At 40.8% G+C, this 21,833-nt stretch overlaps 1 protein-coding gene across 2 annotated transcripts in view; it reads left to right on the top strand.

Moving 5' to 3' along the window:
- Clcn5 (chloride voltage-gated channel 5) overlaps window positions 1-21,833 on the top strand; it is a 166,294-nt gene that overhangs the window by 123,012 nt on the left and 21,449 nt on the right. The window contains exons 1-4 of one of the 2 annotated variants that reach the window (XM_052750391.1): window positions 7,886-8,024; window positions 10,268-10,419; window positions 13,337-13,436; window positions 17,693-17,880. In XM_052750391.1, coding sequence (XP_052606351.1) covers window positions 10,315-10,419; window positions 13,337-13,436; window positions 17,693-17,880 — 393 coding nt within the window. In that variant the 5' untranslated portion in view covers window positions 7,886-8,024; window positions 10,268-10,314. Of the gene's footprint in view, window positions 1-7,885; window positions 8,025-10,267; window positions 10,420-13,336; window positions 13,437-17,692; window positions 17,881-21,833 lie in introns of those variants that run through there. The other variant, XM_052750304.1, reaches the window with a different exon arrangement.

A 21,833-nucleotide genomic window follows, 5' to 3' on the forward strand; every position in this document is an offset into this window, starting at 1 on the left:
ACCTCCTCAGTGCTGGTCAATATGTCCCTCCATCACAAAGACCTTCTCATGGATTAAGCCTCCTTCCTGTGAAGGCTATCCTTCTAGTGTTCACAAGAAACTATGTCCTCATCTGTCTCTAAATACTCCAGTGGTCTGCCTCCCGGATGATGAGTCTGCTCTTTGCGTCTTTGCATGCCCTGTCTCTCCATTCTGCTGTTACTCTTTTCTTTGTTTTGTCATTGGTTTTTTTTTTTTTGTTTGTTTGTTTTGTTTTTCGAGACAGGGTTTCTCTGTGTAGTTTTGCGCCTTTCCTGGGACTCACTTGGTAGCCCAGGCTGGCCTCGAACTCACAGAGATCCGCCTGGCTCTGCCTCCCGAGTGCTGGGATTAAAGGCGTGCGCCACCACCGCCCGGCGGTCATTGTTTTTTTGAGACAGTGTTTCTCTTAGTCCTGGCTGTCCTGGAATTCGATCTGTACACTGGGTTGGCCTTGAACTCACAGAGATCCGCCTGCCTCTGCCTCCTGGGTGCTGGGCTTAAAGGTGTGCACTACCACTGCCTGGCTGCTATTTTTCTTTTAAAAATCATTCCTGTGGGCTCTGGAGAAGCAGCTTAGTTGTAGGTAGAGCACTTGTCTAGTGTGTACAAAGCCATGGGTTTCACTCCCAGCACTTAAATACATAAATTCATATGATACAATCAGTGAAAATAAAATCTATTTCAATATCAATATCTTCTTCCTACTCCAGATACAGCTGCTAACAGGGATCAGATATGACCCTTTCAGTTCAGTTATTTCGGGGTCTAGTCCCATAGAATGACTGATTGTCTCTATCTCTCTGATGTTTAAGACAGGGTCTTAAGCTTAAACTTGTGGCAATCCTCCTGCCTCAGCCTCCCAAGTGCTGGGATTACAGGCATGCACCATCATGCTGGGCTCTTTATTTCTTATTTTTCTCCTGTGGTAATAGAGACCAAATTCTATACATGACATCACATTCTTCCTGTGGATCTAGGAAGGGTCTCCTGACTGGTATTCTCTCTCTTGAGGTTTTTCTCCTCAGCATAGAATTCGTTGGCAATCTCTTTTTTTTTTTTTTTTTTTTTTTTTTTTTGGTTTTCGAGACAGGGTTTCTCTGTGTAGCTTTGCGCCTTTCCTGGAACTCGCTTTGGAGACCAGGCTGGCCTCGAACTCACAGAGATCCGCCTGGCTCTGCCTCCCGAGTGCTGGGATTAAAGGCGTGCGCCACCACCGCCCGGCTTCGTTGGCAATCTCTTATCCCTACCGTTTTAATTTCTTTGAATATTGATCGGGAAAACCCAGTATAGACTTAGTAAAAAGTTAAAAAGACAGAGTCATGCTACCCAGAGGAGTAGCATGTGGTTTGTAGGGCAATCTCTCCCTCTCCATTACATTACCATCCTTATGTCAGCCCCATACATATGTAACTTTGGGAATGAAGGAATGAAAGACAAGTAGTGGAACAGGGTACTGTTTGTAATAGGCCTAGTGAAGCAACGAGGAAGCTGAGGCAGGGCTATTGCAAGTTCAAGCACTGCTGGTGCCCAAAACTACACAGAGAACCCTGTCTCGAAAAACCAAATAAATAAATAAATAATAAAAAAAAGAACTGCTGGTGCAGTTCTTTTTTTTTGACTCAGAACAAAAGGAGTTCAGAGTCACCCCAGACAGCTTAATGAGATATGGCCTCAAAATAAGTAAAAACAGGGCTCATTGGGTGGATGACTTGCCTCCCACGTATGATGGTATGATGCCTAGGTTAGTAGTCAAGCGCCTTTATTTCCAGTTCTGCATTAGTTTGTGTGGCACTCCAATTAGTGGAAACATGAAGATAGCAATCTGCATGTTTGTCCTAACTTTGTCAATAAACACCCTGGCTCTACTCTTAGTGAAACCTTGTTGTGTCAGGAACTTCCAGATTGGAACAGATATTAGGGGCAGGAGATACCGAAGATGTGACTCCTAACAAATGTCTATGGCTTTGGGGAGTAGGGATATATCTAGTAGAATGAGGGTAGTAGTACCAGAATTGATATTCATGCTTGTCTCCAGGCTTCCCTATCCCTTTCTTTTATGCTTTACATTCTCATTTTCTTCTCATAATTCTTAAAGATCCTTTTAATAGTGTTACAGTTCCATTATGTAGTTCCCCGTCACTCTTTTTATTGTCTGTCTGTCTGTCTTCAGAGTTAGGGTAAAGAGTTGCATCTTCCTTGTCTTCCCTGCATCTTAAATACTTGTCAGTTGTAGGCTGCGCTGAGGATTCCTAAGGGAAGGGAGTACAGGGGTGAAGTCAAATCAAAATCAGTCAGAATGCTCGTTGGATATTGCATTGGTGTGCTGTCTAGGGACGACAGCTGCTGGGCTCTGGGAAAGCTCAGGGGTTTCCAAGGGATGGTGAAGGGGACTCTTTGGGAAAGGAGGCATTTAGAGGTATTTTAGTATTTAACAACTGGGATAGCATATAGATGCACCGCAACAGAATAATTACCATGAATAAATATTTCAGGGTCCAGCTAAGTATTTCACAGTGTTGCATGAATCCTAAATGGTGTTATAATAAAATCCCAGGTATCAGGGTGAAAGCTGAAAGATCAGAGAAACAGAGCAAGCCACAGCCACCATCTCTTACCTCACCAACTCCTCAGTCTGAAAGAGCCTCTCCAAGAGTGTGAATTCCTGTCTCCTCCTGACTTACATTCCTTTCTCTGTCCAGCTCTATCACTTACTGTCTCAGCCATCCTAGTGCTGGAATTAAAGGTGTGTGCCACCACTGCCCCACTGTTTCTCTTTTAGACTGGATTACTCTCATGTAGCCAAGTGTGGCCTTGAAATCACAGAAATCCAGAGGGATCTCTGCCTCTGCCTCCCAAGTGCTAGGATTAAAGGTATGTGCCACCACTGCCTGACCTCTGTGGCTGGCTGTGTCCTCTGATCTTCAGGTAAGCTTTATTTCTTAGATTACAAATATATCACCACACAGAGCATTTTGTATTCAGAGTATTATGTATTCTTTCCAGAGTTTAGATGTGAGGCCCAATTTTGGCCACTGCATTTGGGTAAGTGGGAAAACAAAATAGAAAGCAAAACATGTTGTAGATGAAAAGGTACCATAAATGTTGACTAATTATTAGGGATTTACCTGTAATGTATTCTTAAGCATGTAGTTGAAGGGGGTGTGATAGAATATATGTTGTTGGGAATCTTGCATGGAAGAACCGGTAGAAGAATGGAAAAGGGAAAGTAGGTGTGGAAGTGAGAAGTGGCCCATAATACGTTCCTCATTTTACCTTTAAATGGCCACAGGATGAGTATCGTGTGCTAGGCATCATGCTGAATTTGTAGTTGTAGATAGAGTTATCCCTTCGCAAAAATATAACATATCCCAGTAAACCCAAAAATCTCATTTTAAAAGGACTGTTTCCAAGTTCTTTGATACATACCAATAACCTAGTCCCTTTCTTTGAGAGCTTATTTGATGTTGGAACAAGTGACCCTCCCACAGCTTGTGATGTTCCTAAAACAACCCTTCAAGGTCTACACATGAGGTTTTTTTTCTCTCTCCTTTCTTCTTGTGTTTTTGTTATTATTTAACTAGTTCACTTAATCAGTTACTAGGTAATCACTTAATCAGACCCCTAGGGAAATTTCTAATGGCTTGTTGGTTAGGGATTGAAATAAACATCATTCCCAACTTAGAATTTATATTCTTGCATTTTAAAGGGCGTTTCTAGTTTTAAACATAAGGTGATATTTTGTGGGGTGGGGGAAGCCTAGGAAAGGCCTTCTAGAGCAAAAAGCGGGCTCATGATTTCATTTGTATGCGTCCTTTTTCAGGCAGTGTTTTTCTAAAGACCTAACTATATATAACTTGCAGAGAAGGCTGTTTCAGACTGGACTCCCCCTTTCCTGCCTGTTTTACTGTATGTTTACTTCTGACTCAGGCAATGCAAATCAGTCTTTGAGGGATTTTTCTTTTTATAATTTAACTAGACTTTTAAATCATTTTCCCGTAAGAACATCAATTTACTTTCTGTATGTAACATTCACCATGCCATCAAAGCTTGAGATAAATTTTGTTGGTTTTCACTTATTTGAGGCAAAAATCTAGGCTCACCTAACTACCCTAATTTGGAATGTAGACTCTATTTAATTTTACTCCGCTTTCTTGTCAGTGTATGTATACACTAAATTAACTCATAACACGCTGTTTTTTGAAAAGGGGTTTGCATTCTGTTCCTTTAATTATATCTTGATAGTTGCCCCTGCTGCCTCTTTTGGCCACCAAGTTTTATGCGTTTCCTCTGTGTTGTAGATTAAAAGTGCTAGGTAGAGAAGTCAGCCAGCAGGAGCAGCAGCTTCAGTTAATTGTCAGCCCCAGACACCTGGTGGAAGACGAGAGCAAGCTACTTAACCCAGCTAGCTCCTAGAAGAAGCCTCAGAGTGGCAGCGCCAATCACCGGCACCGCCACACCTGCAATACGTTGTATTTCCTAGTCTGAAGCTTGTGGTGAATATTTTTAAATCACTTGTCCACACTTGCCCTGAATGCTCCTTGAAAGGGTGTCCCTGCTGAAAGTTTTCAACACATCATAGTAAGGAGTCAAAACTTGGAAGCTACCAAATAATCTGGCTAGATGTGTTTCCAAAAGGTAACTCTGCCTGGCTCTAAATATTGACTTGATTGTGTTTTTATCGTATGATACATCAGAACTGGGAAGCATTTTGTGTTATTACCATCCTGTCAACTGATCTGCACCGAGCAGTCTGTATAATGAACATATGTTAGAGAACACAAATCTGGCAGAGAAGGGAGTAGAGGCCAGAAAAGAAGGTTTAAAGACTCAGCATGTCAGCCGGAACCTGGTGACTCATTTCTTAATCTACATTGTAATGAAACCTCCTTTAAGCACGGAAGCTGCACTGTGCCTACCTACTAACCCTCTAGTACTCAAAAGAAAGCTTTATTTGGAATAGGAAAAATTCCCACTCTAGAAGTGCTGGGTAGGCCTTTGTAAACCCTGTGAGCTTTGTGCAAATTTTTAATGCAAAGTTGTTGACATGGGTTCACCTATGAAAACTATATAGAAATATAAACTAAAAGTGCCTAAAATATGCCATCTTCGCTAACTTCTCTGCGCTACTTGATGTCTGCTGAAATGTGTAATTCTAGAAAAATGTCAGTCCTGTTTGATAATGGAGGTGATTGGCAGTGGTCTCCAGATACTATAGGTAAAATTATGATTAATAAAGATTAACTTGCAGGCGGCCTTTGAGACTGGGCATATAATTTTCTTCTAATCTGGTAAACTGAACATTTACTTGTGTAAGAGGATCACACTAGGCTTACAAATGATTGTTGCTTTTTGCAATGTTTTAACTCCCTGCCACTTAATAGTCATTTCCACTCCATTTGAATTCTGTTCATTAATGCTGTATTAGTTCATCAAGATACAATTATGATGAACTAACAGAATATAAACCTCATTCAGTGCCTTACACTTCATAAAGTTTTGTTGCATTAACATTTTAGAATGTATTAGGCCTTAGGAACTGATGAGATTAATAACATTTCCAAGCCCTCCATGTAGGGTCTGATTATTGGAGCACACTGTAACTGGGTTAATGTTAAACAGTGGCTGTCCTGCTGATTCACTTAGGGAGTTGGGAGATGACAGTTTTATTCTTCTTTCCTGGGCTGGCCTTACTGCACAATTAATTAAGACCTGCTTAAAAATAGCCTTCAGAATAGGGCCAGAGAAGGGAAAGCCTGTAAGATAATGGAACCATAATAGTAAATTTATTGTCAGGGCTGCAGCAGCTACACAACCAGGTTGGATTAGTGAATAGTACAGACCACATTGCTTTTTTTTTAAAACACTGCTAAGAGACCTCTCCTACCTCCTTCTTTACCGCCCTGTCTTCCCTTCTCCTCCTTCTCCATCCCTCCCTCCTCCCCCCCTCTCTCTCTCTGTGCAAGACCTCACCATGTAGCTCAGGCTGTCCTCAGATTTGCAGCAATCCTCCTGCCTCACATTCCTGAGGCTAAGAATTACAGTTATGTGTTGCTATCCCTGCATTTTTTTCAGTTATAAAGATTGAATCCAAGGCCTGTCAGGCAAGTAGTCTACCAACTTTACACACACACACACACACACACACACACACACACACACACACACACACACACACACATCTCTCTATATCTTCTTGGTTGTATTCAAGGGTTTCAAAGTGGTCAGGTGCTATTATTAAAGAACTTACTTTGGGGCTGGGGGTGTCATAAGATTGCTTACCTAGCATGCATGAAGCTCTGGGTTTAATCCCAAGTGCAACATAAAATTGGATGCAGTAGCATATGTCTGTAATCCCAACATGCTATAATTTCAGTACTCAGGAAGTAGAAGCAAGTTCAAGGTCATTCTTAGTTACATAGGAAGTTTGAAGTCCAGCCTTGGGCCACATGAAAGCCTATCTTTTTAAAAAATGGCTTTCATTGTCATTTAATACACAATTTAGTTTTTATTGCATTTTTCTTTTTTTTGAAGTGTGGTACTGAGGATTTAACCCAGGGCCTTGGGCATGCCAAACATGTGTTCTACTTCAGAACTACACTTCCAGCCCCCAGACAACTCTGTATATGTGTGTGTGTGTGTGTGTGTGTGTGTGTGTGTGTGTGTGTGTGTGTGTGGTGTGTATGTATACTCATGAAGGGGCTGCTCACCTATGCGCGCACACACACACACACACACACACACACACACATGAATGTCAGAAGGCTAGCAAGTACCCTCCTCTGGACCCCCCAAAGTTAAATCTGAAAGCATGCACAGCTGCGTTCAGCTTTTTTCATGAATGCTGGGGATTTAAAATCAGGTCCTCATGCTCGTGAAGCATATGCTCTTACCCACTGAGTTATCTCCCCATATCCCGAAACAATGTTATTTTTGAAACAGGGTCTTGCTCCGGCTTCCTAGCCTACCTAGAATCCCAGGCTCAGGCTTCTACATCAGCCTCACCAAGTAACTGGGACTTTAGGTGTGTTCCAGTGCACCTGTCCTTGTGTTTTTCTTTAATTCTAATATGCGCATAAAAAAGACACATAATACATATGTGTGTGCTTTAAAGAATAATTGAAAGATGGTCACTTGTCCTCAGGTCGAGAAAAAGGGCCTTACTTTTGCCACATGTTCTTCACAGGCTCCAGCTGTCTCACGTCGACCCTGCCTTTATTTCTGTCATTTTCTTCCTTCTGCTTGTAATGCCATCATTTGTGTTCCAAAATTGAGCCTTGCCTGTGACTGGGTTCGGGAATAGCGACATGATGTTAGGAGCTCTTTTATATCTGGGATCTCTCAGCATTGTGATTATGAGGTTTTATGCATGTTATGGCGGTGAGTTTTAATTCATTTTTATTTTATTTATTTTGATTTTTGAGAGAGGGTCTTGCTATGTCACCAGGCTGATTGCAAAGTGGCTAAGCCTCCTAAGTGCTAAAATTACAAGCAGATGTCACCAAGCCCAAGTTAGTGGCACAGTAAAAGACTTTTCTGCATTTGCCTTCGTCCCCTTTTAAATTAGGATCCTAGTAATTCTAAAGTTTTTGGACATTTCTACTTTGATTTCTGGTTCTTAATGCTAAATGAGGTATGAAGTATAAAACTTGTCTGGACTCTAATTTTCTGAGCCGCCCACTTACCAGTTTGATGGCATTTGTTTAGATGAGGCTACATCTTTAAGGCTTCTGTGCTAGGTTAGAAAATCTTCCTTTCTCCAAGGCCGGTCCAAGGGTCTGGTCATGTGATCTCAGCGGTGACATCACACTCTGACCAACCAGGAGCACTGGTGGCTCTTTAGGTGGCGTTTGTTGCTGTGAAAAGCAGAGAAAGCAGCAAGTGCCCTTGTAAAGCACCCCAGAACAGGCCTCCTTCTGTAAAAGCGCCTCAACCCAAATGAGCAAATGCAGACTGCCAAGGCTGTTTCTTCCTTGAGGCAGAAAAAAAGAAAACTGTGATCCAAGGTAAGCAGACTGAGCCCAGCCTGGGACTGAAGCATGCTCCGGGAGCAGGGGATCTGGAGAATTGCAAGCAGTCTGTAGTAGGATTCTAATCACTGCCTGCCCTGTGTTAGGGGCCTGATAATTGCGTCTCTAGCCGGAGACAGACTACAAAGGAGGATGCGGTGGTGCTCATGTTACCTAGTGATGTAATAGGATTCGCTTTTTCCTGCCAGGATGCTGTTGCAGATCTTCATTTTGCCTTAAAGCTGGGGGTGGTGGAGGAGCTCATTTGATATATAATGTAACATCAGAAAGCTATGTGATGCTTTGCAGAATTCACAAAATGCTGTGTTTTTTTTTTTTTGTGTGTGTGTGTGTGGTTTTTTTTTTTTTTTTTTCCTTCCTGAAAGGAGAACTCTGAAAGTAGAGCAAATTCAATGGAAGCATTAACCTGCTTTGAGGAGCCAGTTTCTGGTGGTTTGGTGTCCTGCGTTCATGTCAGCATTTAACTTAGGAATGGAAACAGCTTGATTCAGCTCCCTCCTTCCCACATACTTTCTTTTCTTTCTGCTTGTTTCCTAGCTGGCTTTCCCCTGCCAAGCTCTCCAACATAACAGCTTTCATCTTTATCAGTATGACACTGACATGATAGGAAATGCTGGGTGGTGATTCAGCAGACATCCATTTTATGGCCAGGTACAAGTGAAGATAGGAAAAGGACTTTGGCTTGAGGTTTTAAGATTAACTTGTTCACCTCCTCCACACCACTTCAGTGACTCACCCACCCACGGACGGTGAGGCCTCTGCTGAGTTTTTCCTTTCAAATCTGGGGATTGCTTGTACAAAGTGTGCTGAATTAGGCATTCAATGGACTTGCACAGTTGATACACCAGGTTCAATTTATCTCGTTCATTCAAACTTACGTCATGAGAATGCTAAAGTTGTCTAGCTGAGTTGGGCAAGGGGATGGTGGAGAAAGTCAGCAGAGGCCAACTTGGGCATGTACTGAAGAGGGGTTCATTACCTAAGAGACTGGGTGAAGCCTTGGCCCTGCTGAGATTGGTGCTGCAAATGTGAGATTTGGCTGTGTGAGTTAAATGATGGAATTACTCTGCATTCTCCCTATGTGCATTTATATAGATTTCTCAATGCTCTTTTTACATTTTTAGTTTACTAGCAAAATATTGTTCCATCAGATGATGTTGCCAAAATATTTTGAACAAGTTTATAAGCAATACTTACCATGTGTCAGTACAACTGCTTAGTTTAAATATTCCTTCATCCTTGCCATTTGTTGAATGCATTTTGGTTCATCTGATGTTTACTGACTATCACATATGTGCTAAGAGCAAGAAATGGTGACACATTCTTGTAATACCAGTTTCTCAGGAGGCTAAGATAGGATGATCACGAGTTCTAGGCCTGCCTGGGTAATGTAGCGAGACTTGACTCAAAGGGGAAAAGGACGTGGTGGAGAAGGCTATGGTGAATTCATTGTAGAGTAACTATTGGAGACTGGCTAGTCTGGAAAAGGAAGATAAAGCATATGCACACATAAGGAACTGTAATGGAAAAACTAAATGCCAAGCAGACTAAGAACCATAATTAGTGAGTGCACTCAGATGTTGCTTAGTTGAAGGATTAAGGAAGGACAGTTCATTGCTAAGTTAAGCATTGTTGTTCAAATCTCTACTTGCAAATATTTGACTTTCCAACATACTGTGGAAAAGTTCCTACCAGCCCATTATATTGGAGATCAAAGCATTCTATCTATTGAAGGAAAATTTGTACATTCCAACCAGCTTAACTCTTGAAGAGGCCAGCATTCTTTCTTTCAAGTCTTCAGCCAGGCAAAAGCTACCTCCTAGGATTGAATTACTGCCTTACAAAGTATAAGACGGCTCTTGATGGAACACATTTGCAAAGACCTTGGAGCCTTTCATCTCCCTTCCATGAACTGAAATACCTAAACTGCTCCAAGCTCCTTCCTGTTCTTTGTTCTGTAGATACTTTTTTCTATTACACACCGGCTTCTGTCATTTCTCTCTTTATACTGTCACTGTCCTGAGTCCCTGTCCACTCACAGTGCCTTTAGCTACTTCTCATTTGAGCCTAGACCACAGAAACTGAATATGATGGACATTCCCAGTAGGGGATTGTATTGCTTCATCACCACACCTCAACTGTAGTCATTGGATAGTTTAGGGGGCCATTACAGTTTTTGACTGCCTGATGTACTAATGTCTGTTTGCTATTCCATACAGGGAACAAGTCATACAATGGTGGTGGAATAAGCTCTTCAAATAGAATCATGGACTTCTTGGAGGAGCCAATCCCCGGTGTAGGGACCTATGATGATTTCAACACAATTGATTGGGTGAGAGAGAAGTCTCGAGACCGAGATCGGCACCGAGAGGTAAGGCAGTGCTGGCATTTGAGGAACTGATAGGAAACATGGGGGAGGAAAGGTAAAGAGCTAAATTTGGTCTGTGCTTCCCTTTTTCAGCCCCAGAACTGCTGGCAGTCTAGCTTCTATTGGCAACATAGGGTTTCTTTCTTTCTTATTCTTTTTCTTTCTTCCATTTTTCTTTTTAATTTTTTTTTTTTTTTGAGATAAGTATTCCTCTGTAGCTTAGGCTGGCCTGGAACTTACTTATGTAGTCCACACTGACTTCAAACTCTTGGATTAACAGATGAGAGCTACCATATGTGGCTTCATTTTGTAATGTATTTCTATTTTTGAAGACGTTTTATATATAATTTTCAGCCTTGGTTTTAAAACTTGTGTCTAATGATTTATTTTCCTGTAGAATACTGTTAGAAGGGACATTCACAGCTCTGAAATGGGCTTCACCTAGGCCTCTGCAGAGGTGAAAAGAAATGTGCAAGATTTTCTTCTCCCATCTCATCTCCTTTTTAAGTTCTTTTCTCTTAAAGTGGGGTCTCTAAAACCAAGGAAAGTAAATGGGCTTTTTTCAAAGGAATAAAAAACCCAAATTAGTGTACTAAAGAATATGGGTTCAGCTCCATAAGATTATAGCTCTTGTAAAACCATAAAACAGAAGTAAACTTACGCATTCAGCACCAATGAAACCACAAGACTGATCAAATTCATATCCAAGACATTAATTTAATGTGATAGGTATTTAGGGCCATGGTGTAGGTTATACAAGCTTGACAAAAGAATTTCCCCACCTCTCTTCTCTAAGTACTGATTAATTTTCTCAGAGCTGTCTGCCAAGGTCCTTTAATTCTTTTATTGGTGTTATTATTTGTTATTTTTATTGATACTTATTCAGACTAGCCTGGAACTCACTGGGTAGATAGTCTGGCTAGGACTCTTAATCCTCCTGCCTCAGACTCCTGAGTGCTGAGATTATAGGCATGTACCATCACACATGCCAAGGGTCCTTTGCTATTTTTCTTTTTTCTTCAATGAGACAGGTTCTCCCTATATAGCCCAGGCTAGCCACAAGCTTGTAGAGCTCTTCCTCCCATAATCCCAAGTGCTGAAATTACAGGTGTTTTCTACCATGCTCAGAGCCTTTGCTTTGAACTTGTCCTTTATCATTCAAATTTAGCAATAAACTGTTCCTAGTTTATGTGGGAACAGCAGTGGAGAACTTAACTCACCAACAGTGAAAATGTTGAAGCCCATATACTCTCAGCAAGTGACCCTCTGGCAAGTCACTTCTTAAAGTTCTGCTTGACTCCATATTTAAAATGTATTATTAACAAGACCCCATTCTCTACTGAGTTAATGATTCTTCCTGTCAGAGACAAACAATTTTTTTTTCATTTTTAAGCCTTTTCCAGATTCTGCCAAGTATCCTCACAACCACATGAACCCCAGAGTCAGGTTGTCCTAGGTAGAGGTTTTGAAAAATTCCGTTTGTTTGGGAGGCAGTACTAGTGATTGAATACAGGGCTTTGCAGATGCTAGGAAGTATTCTGTCAGCAAGGTTTGACTTCACTTTTTATTTGGCAACAGACTTGCACTCTTACCCAAGTTGACCTTGAACTTACTTGTGCACAGGCTTAGCCTAAGCCTCCCAGCTTATTTCATTAGTTTTCTTCCTTCCTTCCTTTTCTTTCTTTTTTTTTTGAGGGGGGTGTGTTTCAAGACAGGGTTTCTCAGTAGAACAGCACTGCCTGTCTTGGAACTCACTCTCTAGACCAGGCTGGCCTTGAACTCACAGAGATCCACCTGCCTCTACCTCCCGAGTGCTGGGATTGAAGGTGTGCACCACCACACTAGGCTCAGTTTTCTTTCTTTCTTTCTTTCTTTTTTTTTTTTTTAAATCTTGTAATTAGTATAGTCTCTGTCTCTCTGTGTGTACACACACGCACACACACATGCACACACACAGGCCACTGGGCCATCTTGTTGACCTTCAAAATACATTTTAAAGTTCCTTTTGAAATTTTAAAATTTGTTGTTGTTTGTGATGTTTCTATAATTGAAAGGGGAATAAATCAATTTTGAGTATAATAAATAGTGGTAAAAAGAAGGGGAAGTAGCAGTAGCAACGCTGGCAAGATAACGGTTTTGAAAATATGGACATGGGCCAGTCAGTTGGTTAAGTGCACACAAGTACCTGTTGCCAAGTCTGATGGTCTGAGTCTGATCTCTGGAACCCACACAGCAGAAGGAGAGAACAGACTTCAGCAAGTTGTCTTCTGACCTTCACACACACACACACACACACACACACACACACACACACACACTATAAAAAATAAAGCTCAAGTGAAACAAAATAAACATATGAACACCGTGGATTTCAGTTGACAAGGCTAATACCTAAACAGTCAAACTTTGTGTTTATCCTGATGCCATCAGATACAGTTGCTGGTTTCTGAAATTGAAGGAGACACATCACCAGTATCACTTAGTACCTGTAATCACGGTACCATCAAGGTTTTGTGCCATCAAGGTTTGGGCATTTCCTGACTGAATCACAACCACAGATAGTAGACCTCAAGTTGTCAGTGAGATCTGCTGTCGTTTATTTATTCTTTGCAAAACAGTCAAGCTATTTGCTGTGAATCAGCTCTCCTTGAGACAGCTATTATCCAGGGCAGAAAAAGACCCCTGCAATGCACAAGCCAGGTTGATGGTATTAAGAAATCAGTGACTAAGTGTGGGTGTATCTTGGACATTACAGTAAGTTGGTAGAGTTCAATAAATCACAGCATTCTTGGTAAATTGGTTCAATTAAATAATTCTCAATTGTAATCTATTCCCAGATAATTTGTATCTTTCTGCTGAATGGTTTTTAGATGGAGGGAAGATATGTATAGAGTATACCAATATTATTTTTTTTCCCCAGATTACCAATAAAAGCAAGGAGTCAACATGGGCCTTGATTCACAGTGTGAGCGATGCGTTTTCTGGCTGGTTGTTGATGCTCCTTATTGGGCTTTTATCAGGTATGGTAATCAACAGTAGTTTTGAAAATTAATCTCCTAGAACTGTGATGTACCCCTCCTGAATTGAGTCAAATGCTGTGTTCTCCCATCTGAAATGGATTGCTGGTGAATCTTTTGGAAGTGCAATGTCCCCTCTGTAAATGAGTTCTAATACCTGTATCCCTTTCCTTAAATCAAAGAAGAAATACATCTAAGCCCAGTTTGTGTGCTGTAAGACATCATGACCATTCTAAGGTGGAAGCCAGCACAGTGGCTCCCTGCTCTACTGGGAAAGCACTTTCATTGGAGGCACAGGTTTTCGGCCCATTCTCTGTGGGGTTTACAAGATGCAGCGATAACTTCCTGAGACATTTTGTAGCAGTTTTTGTTCTTTTTTGCAGCTCTGGGAATAAGACCCAAGAGTAATGTACGTGCTAGTCAAGCTTTCAACCACTTTGAGTCACTCCCCCAGCCCTTGTTCTTTTTAAAACAGGGTCTCATTATTTAGCCCAGGCTGGTTTTGAACTCAATATATAATCCAGGCTGGAAGGAACTGTGATCCGTTGCCTCACTCTCTTCAGTGGTATAAGATGTAGCCCCTCCTTTCAGGAACTTATCACACTCTTTCCTGGTTTCTGAGGGGCATTACGGTGGCACATTTTCCTATAAGCGCCATCAACTTTGTCTAGCCACTCCAAACACTGTAGGTTGAGTATCCCTTATCGAAAGTGCTGGTGAAAGAACTCAGTGGGTAAAGGTGCTTGCCACCAAGCTTGACAGCCCCAGTTTGATTCCCAGGACTACGTGATGGAGGGAGAAAACCAAATCATCAACAAATTATCCTCTGACCATCACACAGATTATCCTCTGAGCTTCATATGTACTCACCATGGTTAAACACACACACACACACACACACACACACACACACACACACACACACACAGGGGGCACATGTACACTTACACTGAATAAATAACGATTGAAAAAATTGTTAAAAAAATGATTGAAGCCAGAAATATTTGAAATATTAGCATGTTACATAATGAAATATTTGGGGAAAAGGACCCAAATCTAAACACAAAATTTGCTTGTTTTATATATACATATATATGTATATAATACATATATCAAGTACATCTATAAGCACCATGTATATGTGTGTATACATACATGCATACATATATATACATAGCTTGAAGGTAGTTTTATATATTTTAAGTTCACTTGGAGTTTTGCTATTTTCAAAGAGTGTCTCATTTGACTTAATGAGACCCAGGCTGGCCTCAAACTCACTCCTGTCTCGGCCTCCTAGGTCCAGATAGTAGGCTTTAGTCACTGCACACCTTTCCATCTGTATTTTGACTAAAGTCCTATCACATGAGGCCAGCTGTAGAATTGTCTACACATGACAATGCTTACAAAGTTAAGGACCATAGAACATTTTAGGTTAGGGATGCTCAACTTATATACCATATATGAATGTATACTTGCTCTGCAAATACAGCTTACAGCAAGTTCCAATGCCAAGTTCCCCTCCTATGTGGGAAGCAGAGAGCCAGGGACACCAGGCGGAGAGGTCAAAGAATGTGCCCTTGTAGCATTAAAGACGGTGCCTAGGAAGTTCTGGGGGCGGGGTGTTGCTCTACAAGCCTGACAATCTTAGTTTGATCCCTGAAACCCATGGTGGAAGGAGAGAGCCATCTCCCAAGTCACCCTTTGACCTCCATGTGTGAGTCTGCATGCACTTACATGTGTGCGCTCACATAAATAATACCTAAACTAATTTTTTTAAGGAATTACTCACACTAAAAGGTTGGCAGTCTTGTCTTTTTCATTAAAGGAGTCAGATAATCCTAACTATTTTAGGAGTCATGCATTAAATGATCTCCGTAGTGCCCACTCCACTCTGCTGCTGTTGCTGTGGCACAAAAGCAGCTGTGCACCACAGGGAAAGAACTGCGTCTGGCTGCAAATTGAGACATCTTTAGTAACAGACATAGCAGGTGAGCAAGATTTGGCCCTCATGTTGTGGTTTGCCAGCCCTTAGTTGAGAGTATTCAACTGTGCCTTCTGGCTCTTCCAGGAGAGAGAACACAGTTTGGAGCTGGTTAATAATAGATTGGGTAGTCTGTAATGCCAAATATTGTAGCAAATCAAAGGAAGGGATATAGAGGAGAAAAGGTCAAAAATCTGGTGATTAGGAACATGTTAGTGTTTTCAAAGAAACTTCAGTTGTATGTTGGGAGCCAGATTTCAAGTTTTGATAGTCACTGGAAAGAAAGGAAGAACAAACCCTTGAAATGGTAGGCAAGGATAAGAGACAACACTCTCTTCTTCTGGATAGGGAAGCTTAATAAAACTTGCAGCCATGGCGCACACCTTTAATCCCAGCACTCGGGAGGCAGAGCCAGGCGGATCTCTGTGAGTTCGAGGCCAGCCTGGTCTACAGAGTGAGTCCCAGGAAAGGCGCAAAGGTACACAGAGAAACCCTGTCTCAGAAAAAAAAAAACACACAAAAAAACCAAACTTGTAGCCAGAGAAGAAAGCAGCATTTGTGGGAAGGGGGAGATGTAGAAGTATAAGGGAAGACAGGACTGGAGATAGCTGCTATGTCAAATATAAAATGCAACAACCAGAACATAGAGCAAAAGAAGTATAAGGAAGGCCTTGTTAATTTTGTGAACCCAGGCAGTAAATGCAATAAAAGTTGGATCACAAGTCGAGGGACTGGAGTTGCCAAAAATAGCTGTCAGAAAATGCTGGATTTGACTAGGGCATTCAAGTAGGTGGTAACACTTTCCACACTTACCAAAACATACACATAACATGGCCTTTCTCACCTGACTGAATGTAGGGGCAATAGCCTCAACTCTTTAATGTGTTTCTTGTCTTTAGGTGGTCAGTGGCTGTTTTTTTTCCCTCTTATACACACGAGGTATTTTGTTTTTAAACATTGGAGAGCCATAACAGAAACAGTGTGTCTGAATGGAACAGTCTGGGAATTCAGGGGCTATTTTAGAACACCTTTACCGTTTTTCTAAGGCATAATTCTGGGCCATTTAATTTCTCTTTTCCAGAGTTTCTTCATTTGACTGACACGTGACAGCCAGAAGTAAAGTACTTTAACTGTCTTATCTCTTACCAGTTTAGCAGTCTTACTATTTATGGTCCCAATATTTGCTTTGTTTATTTTCTCATTTTCTTTGGTGGATGTTCTATATGGGGTCACTCCTTTTTACTGAACCATTGCAGTGGCTTCATATCCTAGGTTCAGTAGGCATCCAAAGTTCCTCGAGTTCTGTCCAGCCTTCTTTGCACACAACACTCTCTACTGCTATCCATTTAATGTCCTTAGCCAACAATGTCTTCCAGCCATTGTGCAAGTTCTTCCTGTCCATGGCGCAAAACCCTACTGTCCAGGATTAGCCCATCACCCATAATCTTCATCAGCTTTTCTCCAGAGCCTTTGCAAATAAATAGTATGGAAGATTCTTCAGTGTGTGCAATTTCTATTCACTAAACCTGATGTATATAGGGAGAGTCACACAATCTTTTTGTTTTAGCTGTTATTTTTGGTTTGAGATGGAGTCTCATTGTTTATTCCTAGCTGGCATGCTAAGTAGACCAGGCTGGCCTTGAACTATCAGTACTGGGATTAAAAGCCTGTGGCACTGTACCTAGCAAGTCACATAATCTTAAACAAATTACTTCCTTTGTAGAGTGTTATTCCTAAACCACACCAAAGCAGTCCCTTCATTGTGTCAAGTGAGTTTTAAAACCAAACTCCTCTCTCTCCTCCAAATATTTTGCTTTCTCCATAGTTCCTACCAGTATACATATTTCACAGATACTGATGTTTATTTTTACTTTTAATCCTGTGTATGTGTTTGTGTCTGTGTGTGAGTGCAGGTGCCCTTGGAGGCCAGAAGCATTTCTAGAACTGGAGTTATAAGCAGTTGTGAGCTACCCAATGTGGGTGCTGGGAATTGAACTCAGATCCTCTGCAAGAATAGTATGTGCTCTTAAGCATCTCTTCAGCCCAACACTGGTGTTAATGTAGAGATAGTAAGTGGGATATCAAGCAAGTCACCAATCAGACGTTCCAGGTAGACTAGGAATAGGAGATATAGACTAGGAATAGGAAGTATGTATTTACCTGTCGTTTCAATTCCTTTCCTCTCACTTTGGCTGATAAGGCTTGTTCTAATTACCAAAGACAGAGTTTCAGAAGTGGAATTTAACTTTGGCTTTCTATTTCTTCCCCACTAAATCAGGTTCCCTAGCAGGCCTGATAGATATCTCTGCTCACTGGATGACAGACTTAAAAGAAGGGATATGCACAGGGGGATTCTGGTTTAACCATGAGCACTGTTGTTGGAATTCTGAGCATGTCACGTTTGAAGACAGAGACAAGTGTCCAGAGTGGAATAGCTGGTCCCAGCTTATCATCAGTACAGATCAGGTAATGTGTAGTACTAATTTCGGTACCTCTGATTCTTATCCTTTATTTATTGATTTATTTCATTTTTGTACTGTACTCCTAGAAATTATGAAATCATCCCCTATTTTCTTTCATGGAAAAGAAAGTGGAGCCAGCTTCTTATTTTGTGGTTAAAGTACTATTTATAGCTCTTATGACATGTTGGAAGCATTTTCTGCTTATATTTAAAAGCTTGGTTTGTTTTAAAGAAGTCTTATATTTCTTCTACTTCTTAGCTGTTAGTACATAGTATAGCTAAAATAACCATTCTCTAATGATTTCAATAGAAATGTCAGAGGCAGACAACAGGTAAGATGTAATTTCTAACAAAAGATTTTGAAATGATTTAAAATATGTTTATCATATAGAAACACAAAGCAGTTTGTCCCTGACTAAGCACTGAATTAAAACAATCAAAGGTGTGATGTTTTGTGTCAAAATAACAGAGGTCTAGGAGTAAAACTGCCCAGTCTCTCCTGCAGTTGTATCAGTATTTTCCTTGTTGTCTAAGCAAGTATTTTTCAATACATAATAATTTTGTGTTTCAACTCTTTTCCTATCTTTCAGTACTTTGTTATATATCAGATCTCTCCCACTGAAAAAGCACACACAAAACAGAAGTGTTTTAGCTACTCGGCTCACCAGTAGAAATGGGTACACCTTGAACTCCCTCCCTATGCGTCGATTCTGTTGGTGAAGTAGAAATAAGACCAGAATACATGATTGTACTCTTAAAGTTTATCTTTCATCTGATTGCACAGAGGTAAAGAGTAGAGTGGAGGTCACTAGAAGCTGAGAAGGGAAGGGGACAGAGAGAAGTTGTGTAATAAACAGTAAATAGAAAGGAGGAAGAAATTCTGCATTCAAACAGCAACCTTACTGTAACTGTACTTTTCAACAACTGATTGAGGTGCTGAGTATTGGGCCCCATAAATGTGAGTGAAGTACATCCCTTCTTACATATTTTATAAAGCAGTAGAGGAAGTTAGAAGACTTCAAACAAAGATATATGAAATATTTAAGTAAGTAGAACTGTTAATTATTCTGATTTGATCACTATACATTATATATACATGTATCAAAGTAACATACTACCTTATAAGCATGTATAATCATGAAAAATGAATTAAAACATTTTAAAATTTTATTATTTACTTTGTTCACAAAAATTTGAGGTAGCACACACACACAGACACACACAAGTCAATTGAAAAAGGATAGGAAAATAAAGTCAGAAATAAGAGATTTTACATCTATATATAACTATATACATTGGCTTGGGGAACGGGGTTTTATGTGTATTGTACTGGCTAGTTTTATGTCAAGTTGATACAAGCTAAAGTCAGCAGAGAGGAGGGAGCTTCAGTTGAGAAAATGCCTCCATGAGATCCAGCTATAGAAAATTAAAAAAAAAAAACGATCCAGCTATAGGGCATTTTCTTAAGTAGTGATCGATGGGGGAGGGCCCAGCCCATTGTGGGTGGTGCCATCCCTGGGCTGCTTCCTGGGTTCTATAAGAAAGCAGGCTGAGCAATCGATGTGGAGCAATCCAGTAAGCAGCTCCCCTCCATGGCCTCTGCATCAGCTCCTGCCTCCAGGTTGCTGCCCTGTTTTGAGTTCCTGTCCTGACTTCCTTCAGTGATGAACAATTCTGTGAAAGTGTAAGCTAAATAAACCCTTTCCTCCCAAATTTGCTCTTTGGTCATGGTGTTTCATCAGCACAGTAGTAACCCTAGCTAAGACATGTATGTTTCTCAAACTGCAGTGTAGTTCAATTACAGGATGAATGTTACAGACCTTCCTAGAACACTTACTTTTTCTGAATATTTGGAATATTTTTAAATATAAACAATGATTTAAAATTTTTATTTATTTATTTATTTTAGGTGTGTGAGTGTTTTGCCTGCATGTGTGTATGTGTACCATGTGTGTGCCAGGTGCTCACAGAGGTCATCAGAGTGCTTTGGATTCCTTGGAACTGGAATTACAGATGGTTGTAAGGTACCATGTAGGTCCTGGGAATAAAACCTTGGTCCTCTAAAAGAACAACAAGTGCTTGTAACCACTGAACCATCTTTATAGCTCCATAAACAATGATTTTAAAATGGAGTGTAAATTTTTCTTCTTTTCCTTGTGTAATTCAAGATTAAACTCTGGGCCTTGAATATGCTAGACAAGTACTCTACAACTGAGTTACATCTCCTGTATTTTACATATTTTTATTGTAAAAGCCAGGCTTGGTGGCACACACTGGTAACCCCAGTACTTGGAAAGTACAGGCAGAAGGATCAGGAGTGCAGAGTCATTCTTGGGTACATTTTTGAGCAGCCTGGGCTATATGAGACCTTGTCTCAAAAAAATTTTTAAAAATTTAAGATTACATTTAATCAGTGTGTGTGTATCTCTCTCTCTCTCTCTCTCTCTCTCTCTCTCTCTCTCTCTCTCTCTCTGTGTGTGTGTGTGTGTGTGTGTGTGTGTGTGTGTGTGTGTGTGTGTGTTTGAGCTCACACGTATGCATGTGTGCATGCCCCAGCACATACGCGGAGATCAGAGGCCAGATTTTAGGAGTCAATTCTTTTCTTCTACCATGTAGATCCCAGGGATTGAACCTATGCTGTCAGTCTTTACTGACTGAGCCATCTTGCTGACCCTGAAACACCGTTACAGTTTTTTTGAGCTGGGTATGGTGGCTCGTGCCTATAATCCTAGTATTTGGAAGTTAGTGGCAGGAGGGTCACTGCAAATTCAAGGCTAGCTTAGTCTTATATGTTGAGTTCCAGGCCAGTTAAGGGTACGTACATAGTAAGACTTGTCTCAAGAAAATAATAAATACATAAACAAACAATTAAAATTATTTTGAGATAGGAGCTTAATAAGTTAAGTTGCCTTGCTGGCCTCAGATTTGTGATTTTCTTCCTCAGCTTCCGGGGGAGCTCCGTGGATTTTAATTTGCTTGAAACAAAGTCTCACTGTCTTGCCTAGTCTAGTCTAGAACTCCCAGGAATTCTATCTTAGCCTCCCAAATACTGGCTTTAGAAGTTTGAGCTGTCATACCCTTCTCTGTATTTTGTTTTGTTTTAAGAAAGAAACAATGTTTCTGTTTTACGTCCATTCTCAAGAGATGTGTGTGTGTGTGTGTGTGTGTGTGTGTGTGTGTGTGTGTGTGTGTGTGTGAGAGAGAGAGAGAGAGAGAGAGAGAGAGAGAGAGAGAGAGAGAATGAATATGAATGTGTATGTTTTCCTTGCTTTAGAAGAAGGACTTGACTTTAGTTTTTTAGCCATTTTAATTATTTTTATATTTTGTGTATGAGTGTTTTGTCTACATGTGTGTATGTGCAGCAGGTGTGTGCTTGGTACCCACAGAGGACAGAAGAAGACATCGGATCCCCTGACCTTGGAGTTACAGATGACTGAGAGGACTGGGAGTTGAACCCAGGCCCTCTGCATGAGCACCAAGTACTAACCACTGAGCCATCTCTCCAGTTCTAGGAAGCACTTAAAAATAAATGTATATACTTAACTGTGTATATGTGTATGTATGTGGGAATATGTTTGCCATGGCACTTGTGTGGAGGTCAGAGGACAGTTTGCAGGAGCTGGTTCTTTCGTTTTATCACCTGTTCTGGAATTTGAACTCAGGTTTTCAGGCTTGATAGTACGTACCTTTAACCACTGAGCCATCCTGCCAGCCACATATTTTTAAGGCAGTTACATAATCAAAATGTTATATTCTTCATCCCACCTCCCCGTATGGTTAACACTTTGCATAACAATAGTACAGGAAATTGATGTATCTGAAGTCCATAGAACTTATTTCCCTGTTTTGGTTGATGTGTTTTTGCTTTTGTGGTACTGAAGGTTGAGCCTAGGGCCTTGAATATGCTAGATGAACTCTCTACCCATGACCAACATCACCAGCCCATTGCATTTTTCTA

This window comes from Peromyscus californicus, unplaced genomic scaffold (assembly GCF_007827085.1).
Source record: "Peromyscus californicus insignis strain IS unplaced genomic scaffold, ASM782708v3 Scaffold_10__1_contigs__length_136768540, whole genome shotgun sequence".
Classification (NCBI taxonomy): Eukaryota; Metazoa; Chordata; class Mammalia; order Rodentia; family Cricetidae; genus Peromyscus; species Peromyscus californicus.